At 45.1% G+C, this 19,529-nt stretch overlaps 1 protein-coding gene and 1 long non-coding RNA gene across 2 annotated transcripts; both read left to right on the top strand.

Moving 5' to 3' along the window:
• Window positions 1–2,248: 2,248 nt before the first annotated feature.
• On the top strand, window positions 2,249–7,236 carry LOC123055199 (probable protein arginine N-methyltransferase 6.1). Its single transcript, XM_044479181.1, has 13 exons — window positions 2,249–2,558; window positions 2,740–2,805; window positions 2,895–2,963; window positions 3,544–3,579; window positions 3,878–3,943; window positions 4,258–4,326; window positions 4,428–4,505; window positions 4,831–4,909; window positions 5,020–5,114; window positions 5,221–5,305; window positions 6,055–6,236; window positions 6,332–6,450; window positions 6,834–7,236. Exons 1-13 carry the CDS (start codon window positions 2,364–2,366, stop codon window positions 6,874–6,876), a joined length of 1,182 nt encoding a protein of 393 aa, XP_044335116.1. The 5' UTR covers window positions 2,249–2,363; the 3' UTR covers window positions 6,877–7,236.
• Window positions 7,237–13,511: 6,275 nt separating this feature from the next.
• LOC123055200 (uncharacterized) lies at window positions 13,512–18,152 on the top strand. The gene is made up of 2 exons (XR_006426545.1): window positions 13,512–13,793; window positions 14,289–18,152. It is a non-coding gene; the product is annotated as an uncharacterized lncRNA (long non-coding RNA).
• The last annotated feature ends 1,377 nt before the right edge of the window (window positions 18,153–19,529 follow it).

Here is a 19,529-nt window from a genome sequence, read left to right on the forward strand (position 1 = left end):
GTCGCCCTGTTTACAAAGTTCAAAATTAAGTATGAACAAGCAAATTTGCCATGGCAGATTCGTATCAAGAATTGCCGTGTTTTGTATGATGAATTTACCCCGTGTGAAAAAACACAAAAGGTTGGAATCAAGTATGAACGAGAAACTTGCCACGGCAGATTCGTATCAAATATTGCCGTGTTCTTTTATCAAATTTTACATGAAATTTGCCAAGAATGTGAAGTAATAAAAAATTGATCAAATGTTGCCATGGCAAATGCATGTTTCCTTTTGCCATGGTATTTTCAATGAAAATGTCATCTTATGTGAAAATAACACAAACAAAATGATCAAAAACAAATTTCCATGGCAAATGCAAAGTCAAAATGCCATGGCACATGGAGTAATAATGCTATGGTACATGAAAAAAAAAGATAGATTTACCATGTTATATGAATTAAATTTGCCTCGATAGTAATGTTGAAATTGCCATGTAGTTATTGAGTAGCATGCCAAATTGTTAAGTAGGAAAATGTACATACATATGGGTGAGTTGCCATCTACCATGAAACCAACAGGGCAAAATTAGGCTGATTGAACATGGGGGAGTTGCCATGTCTATATTTAGTACCATTACAGAATGATGGCATGAAGATGGCAAACATGGCAAAAAAATCATTTCAGCCATGGCAACTGATGGGTTATGGATCTGATGAACTTGCCAAGCATTTGGTATAGTAGCATACCAATTGCTTGGTACCTGTTAACAGACATAACAAATATGAAACATGGCAAATTTCAGACTTCTATAGAGAGGGATTTGCTATGTATTTATTTAGAAATATGAAAAAAAGGATGTGTTGTGGTTCAAAAACATGGCAAACAACGGAAGTTTTTACAGTTCCACACATAGGGCAGGTTGCCATCTATTTATTTAGTAGAATGGCAAAATGATGAGAGGACAAATGTAAATGCATTAACTGCCGTATGGCATATCAGAACACATGGCAATTTTCAGCGCCAAACAGTAGGATAGTTGCCATGTATTTATTTAGAAGCATGGAAATTGATAAGAAGTGGAATTGTAGACACATTAACATCAGTATGAAATAGCAGATAACACAAAAACACATATTTCAGCTACAATTTTTGTGAACATGCATACATATGAAAGATAATGAGTAGAATTAGCCATTTTCATAATAAAATTTGCCATGGAAACAACCATTTTCACACCGGGGCAGGAAACTAAAACATTCAGTAGGAAAATGGTGAACAAAACCGGGAAATCAAAAATGCAGGGGGGAGGACCTGTGTTGGGAAGTGACAAGCTAACGAGCAGATTGCAGGCAGGTAGATAGCCAGGGCCGGCCATGCCGACAACGCTGCAGCGGTGACACCCACGAGAAGAGGGTGGCGCCGGGAGGAGCTTCATGCGCGATGGGGACTAAATTCACCGGAGAATGGATTTGCTCGAGCCGCCGCCATGCTTGTACTTCTCCCCACGCTCGAGCCACCGCCGCCTTCCTACGCTCGAGGCCGCCGGAGGTCGACAAGCGAGCGTCCCTGCTAGGTGGCGCGAGCCACCCCGTCGTCGGTTTGGACGGCGACGCAGAGGAGACCGTCAAGCCTCCACGCCCGCGCTCCCTGCGAGAGAGAAGCTCCCGAGCGACAGTCGCACCCTCAAAGCCCCCCTACCCACCCGATTTCCGCTCGCCCCCTGCACGTCGCCATCCGCGACGGTGAGGTGCCCATGGATGCGCGGCCGGGACGGGCATGGTTCTCCTGCTCGCGCGTCCGATAGGGGCCGGCGGAGCACCTCCACGCTCGGCGCGACAGGGCCAGGTGGGAGGGGAGCGCCTGCCCGGTCGGTGAGCAGGGTGTATGGCCGCGACCGGTGGTCCAAGGTGGAGCTGCACGGGGACGGTGAGATCCGCGGGAGGAAGAGAGAGAAGATGATGGAGTGGAGATCTGCAGAGTGAGCTCGAGACAGAATGGCAGAAAGTGAGCGGCGGAGTGGATAAGATAGTCGTCCGGTCGTGCTTCGTTCAGCCCGAATGCCCACAAAACATGACGTGGCAACCGCTCCCGCTTTAAAAATCGCAAATCGCGATGGAGGGTGATGGAAGCGTTCGGGCGAAGTGTTTTTGTGCAACACGTGTCGGCGTTAGCTTTTTCCAAGATTAATGTTCGGCGTTAAAAAGATGTACCACGAATGGGTCCGAGAAAAAGAAGTTTCCAAATATGTGGTCATGGGGTTAAGAACTCTGTTTCCGAAGCAGAGGAGCCAAAGCTGGTCTCTGCGGGAGAGCGCACCAGCGAAACCTCCATTCGAATCTCTCCTCTCCTCTCCTCGGCCGCCTCCCTCATTCCCCCCTCTCGCCATGCTGCCGTCGCACCTCAACGGCCACTCCCCGCTCGCGCGCCGCCGCCCCCAGCTCCCCGCGGCCTCCCCGCCCGCCGCCGCCGCCGTCGGGGACCCCCCAGCGGCGGCGGCGGGGGACGCCGCGCTGGAGGCGCACGACCGCGTCTACTTCCAGTCCTACTCCCACATCGGCATCCACGAGTCCATGATCAAGGTGAGCCCCCTTCACCCCCGCCCGCCCGATTCGGCCGCCCGCCCTCCCTCCCCGCGGACGGCCCCAAACCCCTAAACCCTACCGAAAGCAGAGCCGGCCGGGGGGATCCGCTCTGTTCCCGAGTCGCGTTTTGTCTTTGGGGGAACTGACTCGTGCGGCGCTTTGGATTTGGATTTGGCAGGACAGGGTCAGGACCGACGCGTATCGCGAAGCAATCATGCTCCACCAGAAGTTCATCGAGGGGAAGGTACAAATGCTTGCCTGACTCTGAATTTTGGCTGATTTAAGTGTCTGGACAGTCTGTTCTGAATTTTGGCTGTTGGTTGGGCTGTGCAGGTTGTGATGGACGTGGGGTGTGGCACTGGGATACTCTCGGTGTTCTGCGCTCGTGCCGGCGCGAAACGAGTAAGCTATGAGATAACTCTGCTCTTGCGGTGGTGGCCGGTCATTCTAGAGGCCTAGTGTTTGTCCTGGATGATAGATATGTCTCTCCTGCTTTGTTAGTTCTGAGTCTTTAGAAGGATGTATGAATTAAATTTACAGTGCTGTCATAACCAGTGGGATCCTGGTCTAGTGCAATGTAACTAGTACTGGATTCGGTGTGCTGGGTTCCAAAGGCAGTTTTGCACTTCCAGACCTCTGCTTGCAAATTGCCCAGCAGCTTAAATGAAATGGCCCTCCTCAATCCTCATGTGCCACAACAAGTGTTCTAATATGGAATTTCAAGGCCTAACTCTGTTCATGCTGTCAGAAAAGTAAAGAAGAAAGAACTCTAATCTGTCAGTTCTGCATTTGTTTGTCCTTACAGATGTGACATGTATCTAGTATGGCTGCTAATAAATATCTTTTGCCAGATTTCAGTTTAAGTGGATTCGCCTGTAGTATAATAACCACCAATAATAAACTATCTGTTTTCGCTAATCTATTTGTTCGATCTTCTAACAGTGAGCCTTACCTGTCCGCCTCTCTTCAAATGCTTTTACAGGTTTATGCTGTGGATGCTAGTGAAATCGCTACCCAGGTAACATGTTACTTGTGAAGATGTAGTCTGATACCGACCTGTGTCCTTTCCTCCTTTTGTTTGTCATTTTTCTGTGACGTGTCGAAATGTATTTTTGCCCCATTTAGCATGAACATAAATGTAGTGATAACCAGTTGTGCTAATATGAACACAAGTAGGGTATGCTCAAGGAAAATAGTTTTATACATTATCTTCTTATTGGGTATTTGAAGACTGTTTACTTCCGCTTTTATATCCATATCCATTATGCCCCAATAGCAGGAAGGTTGTTCTTACAGATCTCTTCCTTTTCATGCAGGCTAGTGAAATTGTAAAAGCGAACAATTTGGCTGATAAGATCGTGGTCATTCATGGACGTGTTGAGGCGAGACTCTTATCTTTACATTCCTTCTTTGTTAAAATTAGTTCGTCCACTCTGTGTTGGGATTATTGATCTCTGTGTTTTGTTTGCATTTTCTGCTGGTATACAGACATGTAGTTCCTTCAGAGAGTTGGGTTTTTACAGTTATAAAATAATGTTAGCATAAGCAAGACATTAAGTTTGTGTTTCCTAAAATTGGTTTTGCATGTGACTCTCTGTTCAGCTATTTTTGTTGCAAATATATTTATATTTTATTATTACATTCTTATTTTCCCTGTTTGCACTTTTTGTTAATTAATGTTGAGTTGGCAGTGCAGGATGTTGATGTTGAGGAGAAGGTTGATGTAATAATATCAGAATGGATGGGCTATATGCTTCTCTATGAGGTGCCTTTTTGATAGCCTATGTTGATTGTTCGTGTTGCATTTTGATATGCTATGCCTTTGTAAATTCCTGCCTAAACTTCTGATGGTTTTTTCCCCTGTAGAGTATGCTGCCAAGCGTTCTATTTGCAAGGGATAAATGGCTTAAGCCAGGGGGTCTTATCCTGCCTTCTCATGCTACGGTATAATTATCATATAGATTTTCATTCGTCACACACGTGGCCACACAATAGCATGAAAGTATTTCACTAGTACAAGCAATAAATATGTTAATGGATTGCTTGCTATTGTGCGAAGCCAGTTAGTGATATTTATTTTTAATCTTAAGTAGGCAAAAGCAACAACTCTGCTGCTCTAATTTTTTAAGTTTTAAAGGAGGCATCATCTGGTAGGAAATATTCTTGCATGCACAACTGAACCTTGTTACCTCCGTGAGGATGAAACAGCAACCATTTTGTGGCTTGTTATCGGCCAAACCTGAATACTTATGGATCCTTCTTTTGCCAGCTTTTCATGGCGCCTATAACAAATTCTGATAGATATGAAGGAAGCGTTGATTTCTGGTGTGATGTTTATGGCATAAACAGTAAGTTGTTGTCGTGTTACGTCCAGAGTTTTAGTATGCATTGCTGTCACTATCGGATTTTGCATGGTGACTTCTGCATGCAATGATGATTCTGAACTTCGCTGCTGTAGTGTCTGCTCTTGTGCCACTTGCCAAAAAATTCGCATCCGAGGAGCCCTCCATTGAAATAGTTGGTGGAGAAAATGTTATAAGTTGGCCATTTGTGGTAAGTTTTTGCAACATTATCAGATAAATAACTATATTTATCTGTTGAGATTTATTGTAATGTCTAACCCTTTTGTTTTATTGGGGCCATGTTTACTTGGGGACAGGTGAAGCACATTGATTGCTACACTTTTACGGTTGAGGAATTCAAGTCTATCACCACAACGTACAAAGTTTCATCAATGATGTTAGGTAATTCATGTGATTTAATCTTTCTCAGTCCACTTCCTATGTGTTGAATCTTTTTAATTGCATTATCTTGTATTATGATATCATTTCAAATTTGAGCATCGAGGAACTTAGTTGATACAATGATCTGATGCTCTAGTACTCTAGTGTGTTTCCTTATGGTGAATATTTCCGATTCCAATTGAAGTGTTCGACCAATTTAAAATTTCCTCATGCATGTCAAGGATGGAATAAATATTACATTTGCTACATAAGCTGTACTGAAATTGGGGTTATTTAGGTCCAATGCAAGATACAATGTTTGTTGGCGTGCTAATGATGCACTATGCCCTCGGCGTGTTTGATACTCCGATGTTCATCTTACTATACGACTTTTTAGCAACATTTTTCCTGTTACTGTTAGTGTCATCCAAATTGGTAATGATATTTTGCTGTCACTGCTAACAACCCATCAGCCATCACCAGACAGCAATTAGAATTGATGTTTGTTGGTTAGTCCTGCTACAGTAGCTGCTGTTGTCTGGCAGTGCATCTCCTAATGTTATGCATTGTGAATGCAATTTAATTTATGGCTGCTCTTTTCATTATGTTGTCCCACCCCTTTCCTAATTTTCCAAACAGATTATCTTTCATCTAATTATCTTATTTATTGAGAATGCTTCATCTAATGTTTTGAATCTCAGTAGCAAACCTAGTACTTTTGCATTTCTCCTTGACAAGAAATCTGAAATTTTGTTACCTCTGATGTGAAGCCCCAATTCATGGCTTTGGTCTCTGGTTTGAGGTGGAGTTCAATGGGCCTGCAGAGTCTTGTAGCAATTTGTCCTCTGATTCGAGTCCACTTGATATTATTCAGAAGAAAAGGCGCAGGGCATCAGATAGCACAGTTGTGCTGTCCACAGCCCCAGAAGACGAGCCAACCCATTGGCACCAGGTTCTAATTAAAATGGCCATTTCAAACACTTCGTTGTTCATTTACTTGGTTATTCTTGCTCCTTTTGCTAAGTTTGCTCTTCTCGTCTTTTGCAGACAATTTTGTACTTCCCTGATCCTATAGGGGTGACGCAGGATCAAATCATAGAAGGCTCTGTAACAATCACCCCGAGCGAGGAGAATCCACGCTGTCTGAATATTCACTTGGAATGCTCGTAAGTTTCTGTCTACCATCCTTCTGTAGTTTTATTCTAGCAGATGCTACATCTTTATATCGGCAAAAAAAAGAGACAGTTACCCAGTCTAACTGTGCTTTGTTTACCATCGGTCCTTATGGGTTCGGTTTTAGCCAGCTACACGCGGTCAGTAAACTCTCTATTACGTCACGCTGTTCAGTCTGTACTACATTGTTTGGAATTTGTCAGTTTTGCGGTCCATACAAGCAAATACTTCAGAATCGCTAGCGTGAAATAATGTGTATGATGCCTAATCGTGTTATAAATGCCATTCACAGATAATTTGTTTTGTCGAATGCAAACTTAATAGAATAGAAAATCTCGTCCTCTCTGATGCTCTACATTTTGTTTCCATACAACAGCACGGGAGGTCAAAACTTGGTGAAGGATTTTGCAATGCGGTGATCGGCGTGGTCCCTCAACCTGTCAGCTCAATTCCGCGGTAACTAGCCAATGGGCCCAAGGCCTAATCCACATTCCTCACTGACCCGAACCTGGCTCAAGACCTGGCTGTACTCTCTACTCAATTGGTTCAAAAAATATATCCATGTTACTTAGGAGGCACAGGGCCAGGATTTTTTGGTCGAAACAAGTTGCAGGCAGCCGTCCAGTACTTTTGTTATTGTCTGGTAATCACTTGTTTTTGCTGTAACAGTAGATGAAGGCGGTAGTTTGCCTTGTTATGCTAACTGGCTGCAACATTTTTTTGAGATTATGTTGAATTGCAATTTTGGCGTGAGCTGTTTTAGTTGCTGTTGACATTGATTTTGTCGTCTGCCAGTCCTCTTTTGCGCGCTAACTATCTGCACGCGCAGAACAGCTGTCAGCACATGCCATAATGCTCCGAGAAAATTTGTGGTCGGCTTACAAATGTTTTTCTCGGTATACGCCATGAAAATCGAATTCGAAATGGTATGACCGTGCAAGTTGAGCATGTTTTAATGTAATTGTGTACATAGATGGCTAATTGTTTCCAAGTTGTTTTATTTTATAATGTGTGTACTCCGCGACTGAGCTGTACATTTCCTTCTGATCCTGTATTCATATGCGGGCACTATTTGCTCCATCACTAAATCTGAAAAATCGTACGGTCGGTAGGCGGCGATTGGTCTTGGGAGGCGTGGGCCTACGATAAAAATTGTGGAGGCCACATGAAAGTCTGCGGGGGCAAATCGATTGGAATCAGGGTTGGCAAGGATCCAACTTCAATTGTGAGCTTCTGATTTCCAGATTCTGATGAATGGGCAAGAGTAGTGTATTTGCGCCAACACGTGTCTGTATTAGTAGTAGAGATAAAATTCATAAAAAAGTAGTTGAGATAAGCAACTTTTTTTAATACTCACTCACATGAACACTTTGAGCACTCGAATGCATCAGCCTCTTGTGATAAATAACAGTCTCTCCGTTTCAAAATAATTGTAGTTCTAGATTTATCTGAAATCAAACTAGTTTAAATTTGACCAACTATATAGAATAATATGCTAAGATCTACAAAACCAAATACACATAATATGAAAATATATTTCATAAAGAATCTCAGGAGAATAATTGTGTGTCCTAGACGTTAATATATTTTTTGTAGACTTGGTCAAAATTAAACAAGTTTGACTTAAGATAAGTATAATTTGGTGTTCTAGATGTGTGCGCTTGCATGACTTTTTTTTGCACTAGTGCAATCTCACACATGTATATTTATTTTTATACATGCATACAATACATATATACACATATACATACGCATATATAGAAAATGTATTACTATTATTATTATGGAGAAATAAGCATATAATAGTGAGATTTCCGTAAGAAAAAGTGTTTTCTAAAAAGTAATGGATTAGTGACATCGATACTACCCTTACAAAAGAAAAGAAAATGAAAACAAAAGAAAAATTCAAAAAAATGAAATAAAAACTAAAACAAAATCAAATAAATGAAGTTTCCTATAGAAGAATGAATTTGTGGCATTGGTATTACCCTTTCAAAAGAAAAATCTAAAACAAAATCAAAATAATAAAGTTTGCTAAGAAATAATTCAACCCTTTAAAAAGAAAGAAAATGAAAAAGAAAAACCTTTCAAAACTTACACACAACTTTGCACTGAAATTACACTTTCTGAAATATGCAAAGAATAAGCATATAATGTTTCTATATTTTTGGCACTAAAAAATGGGAACAGTTTCTAAAACATGAACATTTTTTGAATACATTAACTTTGTGAACATTTTTTCTGAAAATCCAAACATTTCCTTAATTTTGGGATAATTTTTTGAAAATGTGAGCAATTTGAACAACGAGGACATTTAAAAAATACAGGAAATATATTTTGAAAGGAAAAAAAACTAAAAAATGAAAAAAAAACGAAAAAAACCCCCAGCAAATAACCATGAAGAAAACCAATATCGAAACAGGGAAAAAACCAAGGAGAAACAGTCTGGAATGTTTCAAGAACCGGTAGAAACCGGACAAAAACCTGCCTAAAAACCATATCCCTGTACAACATATACGTGTGATGTAAATGGGCCGGCACAATGAATCGCTAGCGTCCCGTCCCTTCCCGGCGGCGATGTCAGCTGCTTCCAGTGCATGGCGGGAGGAGGAGCTGAGAAGGATCTTCATTCCAGTCGACGTTACAGCCATACTATCAATCCCACTGTGTACCAAGAGGATCAATGACTTCTGGGCTTGGGGTGAAGATCGACGTGGATAGTTTTCAGTAAGCTCAGCTTATAAGATGCTCTTCAAGTTAAAGAGCCAAAGGGAAAATTTACTTGCTGGTACAGAAGGGTCGTCGGCTTCAGGTCGAGAGATGAAGGCGTGGGTGTCCTTGTGGAACAAAGTCCCCTCAAAACTGAAATTTTTTGTCTGGAGATTATGTAGGGACTCGGTTTTTTTTCCGAAAAGGGGGACTTCCCGGCCTCTGCATCAGAACGATGCATACAGCCACATTTATAAATAAATAAAGGAGTTCAACAAGGTCTTATAGTCTGAAAACAAAAAATCGGCAGGCTCACAAAGAGCCACAACGCCAAAAACAATATGGCCAAAAGCCACAACCGGCTGGCAAAACAAAGATAGGTAAACTAATTGCCTATCCTATTACATGACCGCCATCCAAACCGGTTGAAGATATCCCGCGCTACCATCTCCCACTGGACAGATCCAGTAACCAAACGCTCCTTGGCCTCCGTCGGAGTGAGTAACGACCACATACGGATCAGCGCAGTAGCTCGGAATAAAACCTGCAAACAATGAATGTTTGTTGTTCTGTTAAAAGCCAAATCATTTATGCAATTCCAAATTGCCCATAACAAAGCACATACTCCTACACGAATGTGTCTAGCTGTTTCGGACTCTATCCCAACCAGCCACGTTCCAAATAACGTACTGACCGAATTCGGAGGAGTAATGTTAAAGGCAATATGCACCGTGTGCCACAAAACCCTTGCCAACGGGCAGTCAAAGAAGAGGTGCTTGATAGATTCGTCCCGATCACAAAAACTACACCTAGTAGATCCTGTCCAGTTGCGCTTAACCAAATTATCCTTTGTTAAGATGACTTGTTTATGTATAAACCACATAAACACTTTAATTTTCAAAGGAACTTTGACTTTCCAAACCTCTTTGGAACTAGGAATAACACTAGAGTTAATGACATCGATATACATCGACTTAACTGTGAACTGTCCAGACCTAGTAAGCTTCCAACACAACTGATCGGGCTGATGAGATAGCTGAACCTCCATCAGTCTACTCACCAAATGAATCCATGCTTCCCACCGGTCGCCCACAAGCGCCCTCCTAAACTGAATATTAAGGGGAATGGACTGCAAAATCGTGGCCACAAGAGCATCACGTCGTTGAACAATACGATACAGGGACGGATACTGAAGTGCTAACGGCGTTTCCCCAAGCCATGTATCCTCCCAGAAGCGAGTGGTGTTTCCATTACCGACTATAAACTTTGTTCTATTAAAGAAGGCAGAAGAACTGTGGCCTCCGTCTCAATCGAAAGTTTATACAGCCACTTGCTGAGAAGACATCTGTTCTTCACTTCAAGATTCTCAATACCAAGGCCCCCCTAGTCCTTTGGTCGACAGATGACATCCCATTTGGCAAGTCGGTATTTTCTCTTAAGTTCATCACTCTGCCAGGAGAACCGTGATCAATAGAAGTCCAGCCTTTTCCTAACACCAACTGGGACTTCCAAGAAAGATAAGAGAAACATAGGCATACTCGTGAGCACCGAATTAATAAGAATCAGTCGGCCTCCATATGACATGAGTTTGCCCTTCCAGCAGCTCAGTTTCTTCTCGAACCGGTCCTCGATGCACTTCCATTCTCTATTTGTCAGCTTACGATGGTGAATGGGTATACCTAAGTACGTGAAAGGTAATGCCCCCAATTCGCATCCAAACAATTGCCTATAAGCCTCTTGTTCCTCCTTGGCTCTACCAAAGCAGAACAACTCGCTTTTATTAAAATTAATCTTCAATCCTGTCAATTGTTCAAATAAGCATAACACCAGCTTCATATTTCTCGCTTTAGCAAGTCGTGCTCCATAAAGATGATTGTATCATCAGCGTACTACAGGATGGACACACCACCATCAACTAGATGAGGCACCAAACCACCCACCTGACCGGCCTCCTTTGCCCTTCCTATCATAATTGCCAACATGTCAACCACAATCTTGAACAGAATAGGAGACATTGGATCTCCTTGTCTCAGGCCCTTGTGTGTCTAGAAATAATGACCTATGTTGTCATTCACTTTAATTCCAACACTCCCTTTTTGCATGAAAGATTCTACCTGGCGTCGCCAAGCTTCATCAAAACCCTTCATGCGTAAGGCCTTCTGAAGAAAAGGCCATTTGACTTTATCGTACGCTTTTTCAAAATCCACCTTGAAAACAACTCCATCTAGTTTTTTCGTGTGAATCTCATGGAGCGTTTCATGAAGGACCACAACCCCTTCGAGGATGTTCCTGTCCGGCATGAAAGCAGTTTGGGTAGGCTGCACCACAGCATGCGTGATCTGTGTGAGCCTATTAGTCCCGACCTTGGTAAATTTTTTGAAACTAACATTAAGAAGACAGATGGGCCTGAATTGCTCAATTCTCACAGCCTCTATTTTCTTAGGAAAAAGGGTTATCGTTCCAAAATTCAGTCGAAAAAGCTGAAGCTGTCCAGAGAATAGATCATTAAACAAAGGCAACAGATCCCCCTTAATAATATGCCAGCACTTCTTATAAAATTCAGCCGGAAATCCATCCGGGCCGGGAGCCTTATTATTTTTCATCTGGGATATGACCTCAAACACTTCTTTCTCCGTAAAAGGAGCAGCCAAAATATCATTCTCCACTGCAGTTAGTTGAGGAACATCCTCAATCCTGGACTCATCCAGAGACACACAGTTATCCTCTGGAGGTCCAAACAGCTGCTTGTAAAACTCGGTAATGTATAATTTTAGGTTCTCTTGTCCTAAAATCGTTCCTTCTTCTTGTTCAAGCTGAAAGATCCTCTTCTTTCTATGTTTACCATTAGCGATGATGTGAAAGAATTGAGTGTTCGCGTCCCCCTGGACTACTCGTCGGACCTTGGCCCGCAACGCCCACTTCAACTTCTCTTCACGAAGAAGCTCTTTCAGCCCCATCTCCGCGTCAAGCTTGGCATGAAGTTCCGAGGCCGGCAGAACTGTGGTTTCTGCTTTTACATCTAAGGACTGAATAAGGGTAAGGAGTCGTTCCTTTTCGACCTTATAAATCCCACTAAGATGCTTAGCCCACCCACGCAGGACACTTCTCAAATGCCGGATCTTATTCTGCCAGCGCTCAAGCGCAGTCCTACCTCCTGTATCCTTAGCCCACTCTCTGGCTACGAGATCAAAGAAACCGTCTCGTTCAAACCAAGCAAGCTCGAAAGAGAACGAGTTTTTGTTTCCCACGTGGGTGGCCTCACCAGAGTCCAGAAATAAAGGCGTGTGATCAGAAATTCCACGGGAAAGAGCCTGAACTGTTACAAAGGGAAACTTATGTTCCCATTCGACGCTAGCCAACACTCGATCCAACTTTTCAAACGTCGGATTTGGCATCGCGTTAGCCCAAGTGAATTTTCTTCCCGAAAGCTTAATCTCTCTCAGATCCAAGCTTTCAATGATAGTATTAAACATGAACGACCATCTGCCGTCAAAGTTATCATTGTTCTTCTCCTCACGCCTTCTAATGATATTGAAATCACCCCCACCAGGATAGGAAGCTGCTCAGAGCCGCAAATCCTAACCAGATCAACCAAGAACTCGGGTTTGAGTTCGAGTTGTGCGGCACCATATACCGCCACCAAAGCCCAATTGAACCCATCGGCCTTCGACCGCACCCGAAACTTAACTGCAAAATCTCCCATCACCACACTTCGAACCTCCAGCAAATCGCATCGAACTCCGAGCAAGATCCCACCGGATCTCCCTCTCGGTGGCAGACAGTGCCAGTCAAAATCAATACCTCCCGACAAAGTATTTAGAAATTGAGGCGCAAAATTATCTCTACCAGTTTCAGACAATGCGATAAAATCTAACCTATGCTCGATAGACGCCTCTGCAAGAAACCTTCTTTTAGCCAAGTCTTTTAGACCTCTACTATTTCAAAAGATCCCTTTCATAATTCATCATGGATTTTTTTTGCCATACGGATTCTAGCACTCCTACGCACCGCGGACACCGGGTACACCTTCCGCTTCCACTTGCGTTTAGTAATGTTCTGACTCTGCAACCGGTCCTCACAACCAGTCTCAGAAGGTCGAATCACAGCATTCTCAGATGTATCATCCTCCTCCTTCGATTCAGGTAGGGGAGTTATATTATGAGACGGAGGGAGTAGTTATTAATCATTTTCACTGAACTAACTAGAAGAACTGTAGCAATTCAGTTCTACACATCGTGTGTTTTTGACCATCAGATATTCGAACCCAAATTGAGGGGCCATTTTTAGTTCAGTGTTGTCATGGATTCCCTGTAGGATTGAAGACACCAACGGGTCACCGTATGCTACTCCGGTCATATAGCTTTCAGGCCTGAATTCTGAAATGGCGCTACTCGGAAAACCATGAAAGGCCACTCATGGATGGTGATAGGGGGAGAAAAGAACCAAAGGAGAAGGAAAGGCCACGTACTACCCTATCCCTTGTTTTGACTCATTGACCTGCTGTCTGCAGAGCACTGCCTCTCATTTCGCTTGCAGTGCAATACTCATCCAGTTCCAACTTCCTTGTCTGCGCGACGAGCAGAGGAGGAGGGGCAAGCTCCCGCGTCCCGTTCGCTGTTTAATCCGTGTAAGCTTCTTCACCTTCCTTTGCTGCCTTCACTCGTTAGCTTCCCCGTCAGATTATTACGGATTGATTTGTCTTCATACGCATGCCGGTAGTCTGCATATTTTTATCCACACAAAAGAAGAAACAGGAAACTACGTCGGAATATATACTTTGATTAACTGGTTCACACAAAATAAGAAACATGAGTGGTTAAAATAATTGAATTTTACTACTCAGGTCTTTTCATACCCAAAAATAATGAGTGGTGAAAATAACCTTTATAGTTTGCTGTTGTTTACCATCATCCATTGTTTGCTTGTTCGTGTTCGCCCTATGTCATTTCCCTAAATCAGTGCCTTTTATCCATCCATATGGTTTCCCTTTTTCCTCTGGAATTATCTTTTTGATTCTTTTTATCGAACTGAAACGAATGGCTCATGTCTGCAATTGGAGTATACTCTACATGTTTAGTTCTTCCTAATTTCACACTATTTCCTGTGTTTACACAAGATCCAGGTTTCTGCATGCACAAAACAAAAAGGGGAAACATCAGCAACAACAAAACCCCGCAATCCCATGGAGGAGGTGGCGCTGGCTGGCTTGCGACTGGCGGTATCACCAATATTGAAGGAGCTCATCACTAAAGCTTCATCAACTGGAGACCACCGTCATGCCGCAGTTCGAGTTGATGATTCAAGCTGCTAACAAGCGCAACCAGAGGGCCATGCTGGACAGATGGATCCAAGAGCTCAAAGACGCCTTGTACAAGGCTGAGGACCTGTTGGATGACCAACAGCCCCCGCGCGCCGCCGCTAGCCCTCCTCTCCCCTCCTCTTCCCCTCGCCGCCGCCGGAGCGCGCCGCCAGGCAAAGCCCGGCCGGCGTAGGCGGCGGCGGGGCCCTGGTCTCCCGTCCCTTGAGGTGGTCTGACGCGGGGCTGCCCCCCTCGAGCTGATGCGTGGCGCTTGGCGGGGCGCGACGGCGCGGCACCGGCTGCAGCCAAGGTGACGGCGGCGGCTGCGGGTGGTGGCGTGGAGGGCTGCTGGGCCTTGCGGGGCATGGTGCCCGTGCTTGGGTGCGGTGGCGGGGTGTGCTCGGAGTGGTGGCGAGGGTTTCCCAGATCTGATCTGGACGGTGGTGGATCCTCGGGCCGCCGCTTCGCGGGTGGCACGGGCTGCGGTGGCTAGGGCCTGCCGGCGGTGCGCGGGGGCTGTTGCGCTCGTCCTCGTCGGCATGGTGGCGGTGGTGGTGGTGCGTGCTGGCTGGATTTCGCCTGTTTTCGGCCGGCGGCGCGGGTTTGGGGCCCCGGCCCGGCGTGGCTGCGGTCCCGGCTGTGTGTGGCGGCGGCGAGGTTGCTTCACTGTGCCGGCTCCACGGCAGCTCGGCGGGTTGACGGGGGCGGCGGCTGGCTTTCCGGCGTCGGCTCGTCTGTTGGCGGCCTGTTTCGACCTTCGGCCCTCTCCTCGTCGTATGGTTGCTACCTCCGTCGAAGGTTCCGCCTCCCCCGACTATGGTCCATCGCTCGTCTCGCGCTCGGCAGCAGGACCGAGCTCGTCTCGTGCCCGGCAGCAGGACCGATCTTGTCTCGCGCCCGGCAGCAGGACCGACCTCGTCTCGCGCCCGGCAGCAGGACCGTGCTCGTCTCGCGCCCGGCAGCAGGATGGGTCGATGGAGGCCAATTTTGGCCGACCTTCGGGTTTTGGCGTTAGGGGCAGCCCAGGGGTGCGAAAGGCGGTTCCTTCCGCTCGTATCTTTGGTTAAGGTAGCGGTGGGTCTCGAGTGAGGTGGATTCCAGGTCTTGGATGCCAGGGCGGCGGCCCTGGGGTTGGCTCCGCGGTGCTCTTGGGCAGAGCCCGTGGTTAGGTGCTGCCCGGTGGCCATGGCCGTGTGGGCGGCGTGGTCATCGGGATGTGGCGTCCGGTGGTGGTGAGTGTTGGCGGGGGTGAAAACTTGATCTGTCTTCGGATGGACTGGCAACGGCGAAGCTCGCTTCCTTCTTGAAGGCGTCGTCGCGGCTCTCATTGCCCGTCGTGTTGCTCCAGGGGAAACTCTGATCCTCGGGTCGGGCGGTGACGGCGCTCTGGTGTCATAACCTTCCTGAAGGCGCCGCCTTGAAGCACACGGTTCGTTATATGCGGCTTCTTCTCTTCGCGTTGGCGTCTCCTCGGTTGAGGACTCCGGTTGCTCTTGTAGTACGAGGGGTAGTGTTGCCGCGCCTATGTATCCAGCCTTGGGTGTGTGCGTGTGTTGTGGTGGCGTGCGTTTGTATCTAAGCTGCGGTCGGTCATTGCTTTATATATAAAGCGGGGCGAAAGCCTTTTTCGGTAATAGCGCTGATGGCCCCCTGTGTCAATAGCGAGTTTTCCTTAGGCTACATCTATACCACCACCGAAAGTGATTGGTCGCGACAAGGACCGTGATCATATAAGACACCTCCTTACCCAGACGAGTGCTGCTGAGGCTAGTTCTGCCAAGTACTCAGGTTTGGCCATTGTTGGAGCTGGAGGCATGGGAAAATCAACCCTGGCACAATATGTTTTCAATGACAAGAGGGTAGAAGAATGTTTTGATGTCAAGATGTGGGTCTTCATCTCTCGCAAACTTGATGTCCGTCGTCATACACAGGAAATTTTCGAGTCTGCAACAAATGGGGAATGCCCACGCCTTGACAACCTTGACACTCTCCAGGGAAAACTAAGAGATAAACTGCAAGAATGAGAGAAGTTCCTGCAGGTTCTGGATGATATTTGGTTTGATGATTCCAACAATCAGACGGAGTGGGACCAACTGCTAGCTCCTCTAGTTTCTCGGCACACTGGAAGCAAAGTTTTGGTAACTTCACGACGGGATACACTTCCGGCTGCTCTTTGTTGCAGTGAAGTAGTATTTTGTTTGGAAAACATGGAAGATAGGCAGTTCCTAGCACTGTTCAAATACCATGCCTTCTCTGAACAAGAAATCAGAAATCCACAGTTGTGTGAAAAACAAGAAGAGATTGCAGAGGAAATCGTTAAAAGGCTTGGGAAATCTCCTTTGGCTGCAAAAGTTGTGGGTTCCCAGTTGAATGAAAAACAAATATCAGTGCATGGAAAGATGCTCTATCTATACAGATTGACAACTTAAGTGAGCCCAGGAGAGCTCTGCTATGGAGTTATGAGAAGTTAGATCCACGTCTACAGAGGTGCTTTCTTTATTGCAGCTTATTTTCGAAAGGTCACATGTATGGCATCGAGGAGTTGATTCACCTGTGGGTAGCAGAGGGATTTGTTGATTCATGCAACATGAGCAAGAGAATGGAAGATATTGGAAGAGATTACTTCAATGGATGGTCTCTGTTTCATTCCTTCAACAAGTTTCGAATGGATATACCCATGTTATGCATGATCTCCTTCATGATTTGGCACAGTCACTCTCGAAACAAGACTGCTTCAGATTGGAAGATGATAAGATGACGGAGATACCATGCACCGTTCGACATCTCTCTGTTTGTGTTGAGAGTATGATACAACATAAGCAAAGTATCTGCAGGTTACATCATTTACGCACTGTTATCTGCATTGACCCAGTAATAGATGACATAAATGATGTTTTTAATCAGGTACTACAGAGACTGAAGAAGTTGCGTGTACTATATTTGTCATTATACAACAAGAGCAAGTTGCCAGAATCTATTGGTGAGCTGAAGCACCTTCGATATCTGAACATCATCAGAAGTTTGGTTTCTGAGCTGCCGAGGTCATTATGTACTCTTTATCACCTGCAATTTCTTCAGTTCAGTGATAAACTCCATAGTTTGCCTGAGGTGCACTGCAACTTAAGTAATTTACGTCATCTTGGGATGTATGTTGATATATGGGCTCAATATACAAATCAGATCGGCAAATTCCTAACATAGGCAAGCTAACCTCACTCCAAAACCTTGAGGATTTTTATTTGCAGAAGCAGAAGGGATATGAGTTACGACAGCTGGGGAACATGAAGGAGCTTGGTGGCAGTTTAAGTGTCAAAAATCTTGACATTGTTACTGGGAGGGATGAAGCCTTAGAGGCGAAGCTACATCAGAAAAGTCATCTCAAAAGCTTGCATTTTGCCTGGTGTTGCAGGGATGATGTTAATGCAGAGGATCGTTTACATTTAGAGGTTTTAGAAGGTCTGAAGCCACCACCACAACTATTGGCCCTTGCAATCCAAGGTTATAGAGCAGCGAAATATCCAAATTGGTTATTTGAGGATTCACATTTTTAGAATTTGGAATCCTTTTCACTTGCTGATTGCAGTATGTTAGAAGGCCTGCCATCTAATATCAACCTCTTCAGGAATTGCTGTTCACTTGTCCTCGAGAATGTCCCAAACCTGAAGATATTGCCTTGTCTTCCAGCTACACTAGTAAAAAAGGGTTAAATGTGAAGCACATTAGTGCCGGTTTGATTTTGAGCCGGCACTAATGTGTCCATTAGTGCCGGTTTCAACGGCTAGGCGGGCGGAGATCATTAGTACCGGTTCGTGAGCAACCTTTTATACCGGTTCGTGTCACGAACCGGTACTAATGATGCCGCGTTAGGCTGTGGTCAGGCTGGGGCCCCACGGGCACATTTAGTACCGGTTCGTGCCATGAACCGGTACTATAGTTTCTTAGTAAGCTATTTTTTAGTCCCACCTCACGAAGAGAGAGGCACTAGGAGCGGTTTATAAGCCCTGAGTGCAGGGACGATGAAGGAGAGGCGCAATGCTCATCTGCACGTTGCTTAGCTTTAAGCCTTGAGGAATAGTGTAGACTGCACGGAGCTATGTGCAGTGCAGTTTGCACTATTCCGAAAGGCTTGAAGCTAATTAACGAGCATTGTGCCTCTTTTTTTATCTTTAATAACTTATTACAACTCCGGACTTCTTGTGTTACGGCAAAAACTGGACGCACTTCGTGTACAAACTGGACAATCTCTTTCGAAGTATCAGGGTTTCGGACGAGAACTCATCTGTTACACGGGCACTTCAATATTTTTTAAACTTATTTGAACTCCAGCCTATTTTTGCGTTCAGTATGCATCATTCAAAGCGACGTCATTAATTTCCAACACGTTCTGACATCATTTGCTGTTTTTCAGTTATTTACCGATTTGTTTAGAGAGCTAAATGACGGTTAAATTGAAAATCACTACAAAATGAATAGCAAAAAAGAAATAATGCAGAAAAGAAAAAAAACTATATAATTTCTTTTATATTCACAAAGAAACTAAATACAGCAAAAAAAATTACTCGGAAATAAATAGAAGAAAATTATATAAAAAATTGTTGGGGCGCTGCCCGCTGGGCCTGCCAACCCTAGGGTTTGCAAATACAGGCCCAGAAGGGCCAGCAGGCTCAACGGGCAGCGCGCCAGAGTTAGGCCCAGAAGCCTGCTATAGAGAGGAGTTCGAGACAGCAGCCGCGCCGGGGCTTTTAAACTGGTGCGGGCGCCCCTCGGCTAGCGAGGTGGGACTAAACTTGCCCGCACCGCTCTTGCGCCAGCGCACACCTTTAGTACCGGGTCGTGGCTCCAACCGGTACTAAAGGGGGGCCTTTAGTACCAGTTGGAGCCACGAACCGGTACTAAAGGGGCAGTTTCCCGCCCCTTGGCCTGGCGAAAATTGGCCTTTAGTACCGGTTGGTGGCTCCAACCGGTACTAAAGGCCCCTCCTATATATATAGCACTTACGAAAAATTCAGTTTCATCGACCACCACTTCTTCTCCAACTACTCCGCGCGACATCGCCGCCGCGCG

The sequence above is a fragment of the Triticum aestivum genome, chromosome 2D (assembly GCF_018294505.1).
Source record: "Triticum aestivum cultivar Chinese Spring chromosome 2D, IWGSC CS RefSeq v2.1, whole genome shotgun sequence".
Taxonomy (NCBI): Eukaryota; Viridiplantae; Streptophyta; class Magnoliopsida; order Poales; family Poaceae; genus Triticum; species Triticum aestivum.

What these genes read in the sequence shown, in the direction of transcription:
- LOC123055199 (XM_044479181.1), top strand. Translation starts at nt 2,364, where the DNA reads ATGCTGCCGTCGCACCTCAACGGCCACTCCCCGCTCGCGCGCCGCCGC. An exon ending in GCTATATGCTTCTCTATGAG is followed by an intron (nt 4,327 to 4,427) that starts GTGCCTTTTTGA and finishes TTTCCCCTGTAG; the next exon opens with AGTATGCTGCCAAGCGTTCT. An exon ending in TCCTGCCTTCTCATGCTACG is followed by an intron (nt 4,506 to 4,830) that starts GTATAATTATCA and finishes TTCTTTTGCCAG; the next exon opens with CTTTTCATGGCGCCTATAAC.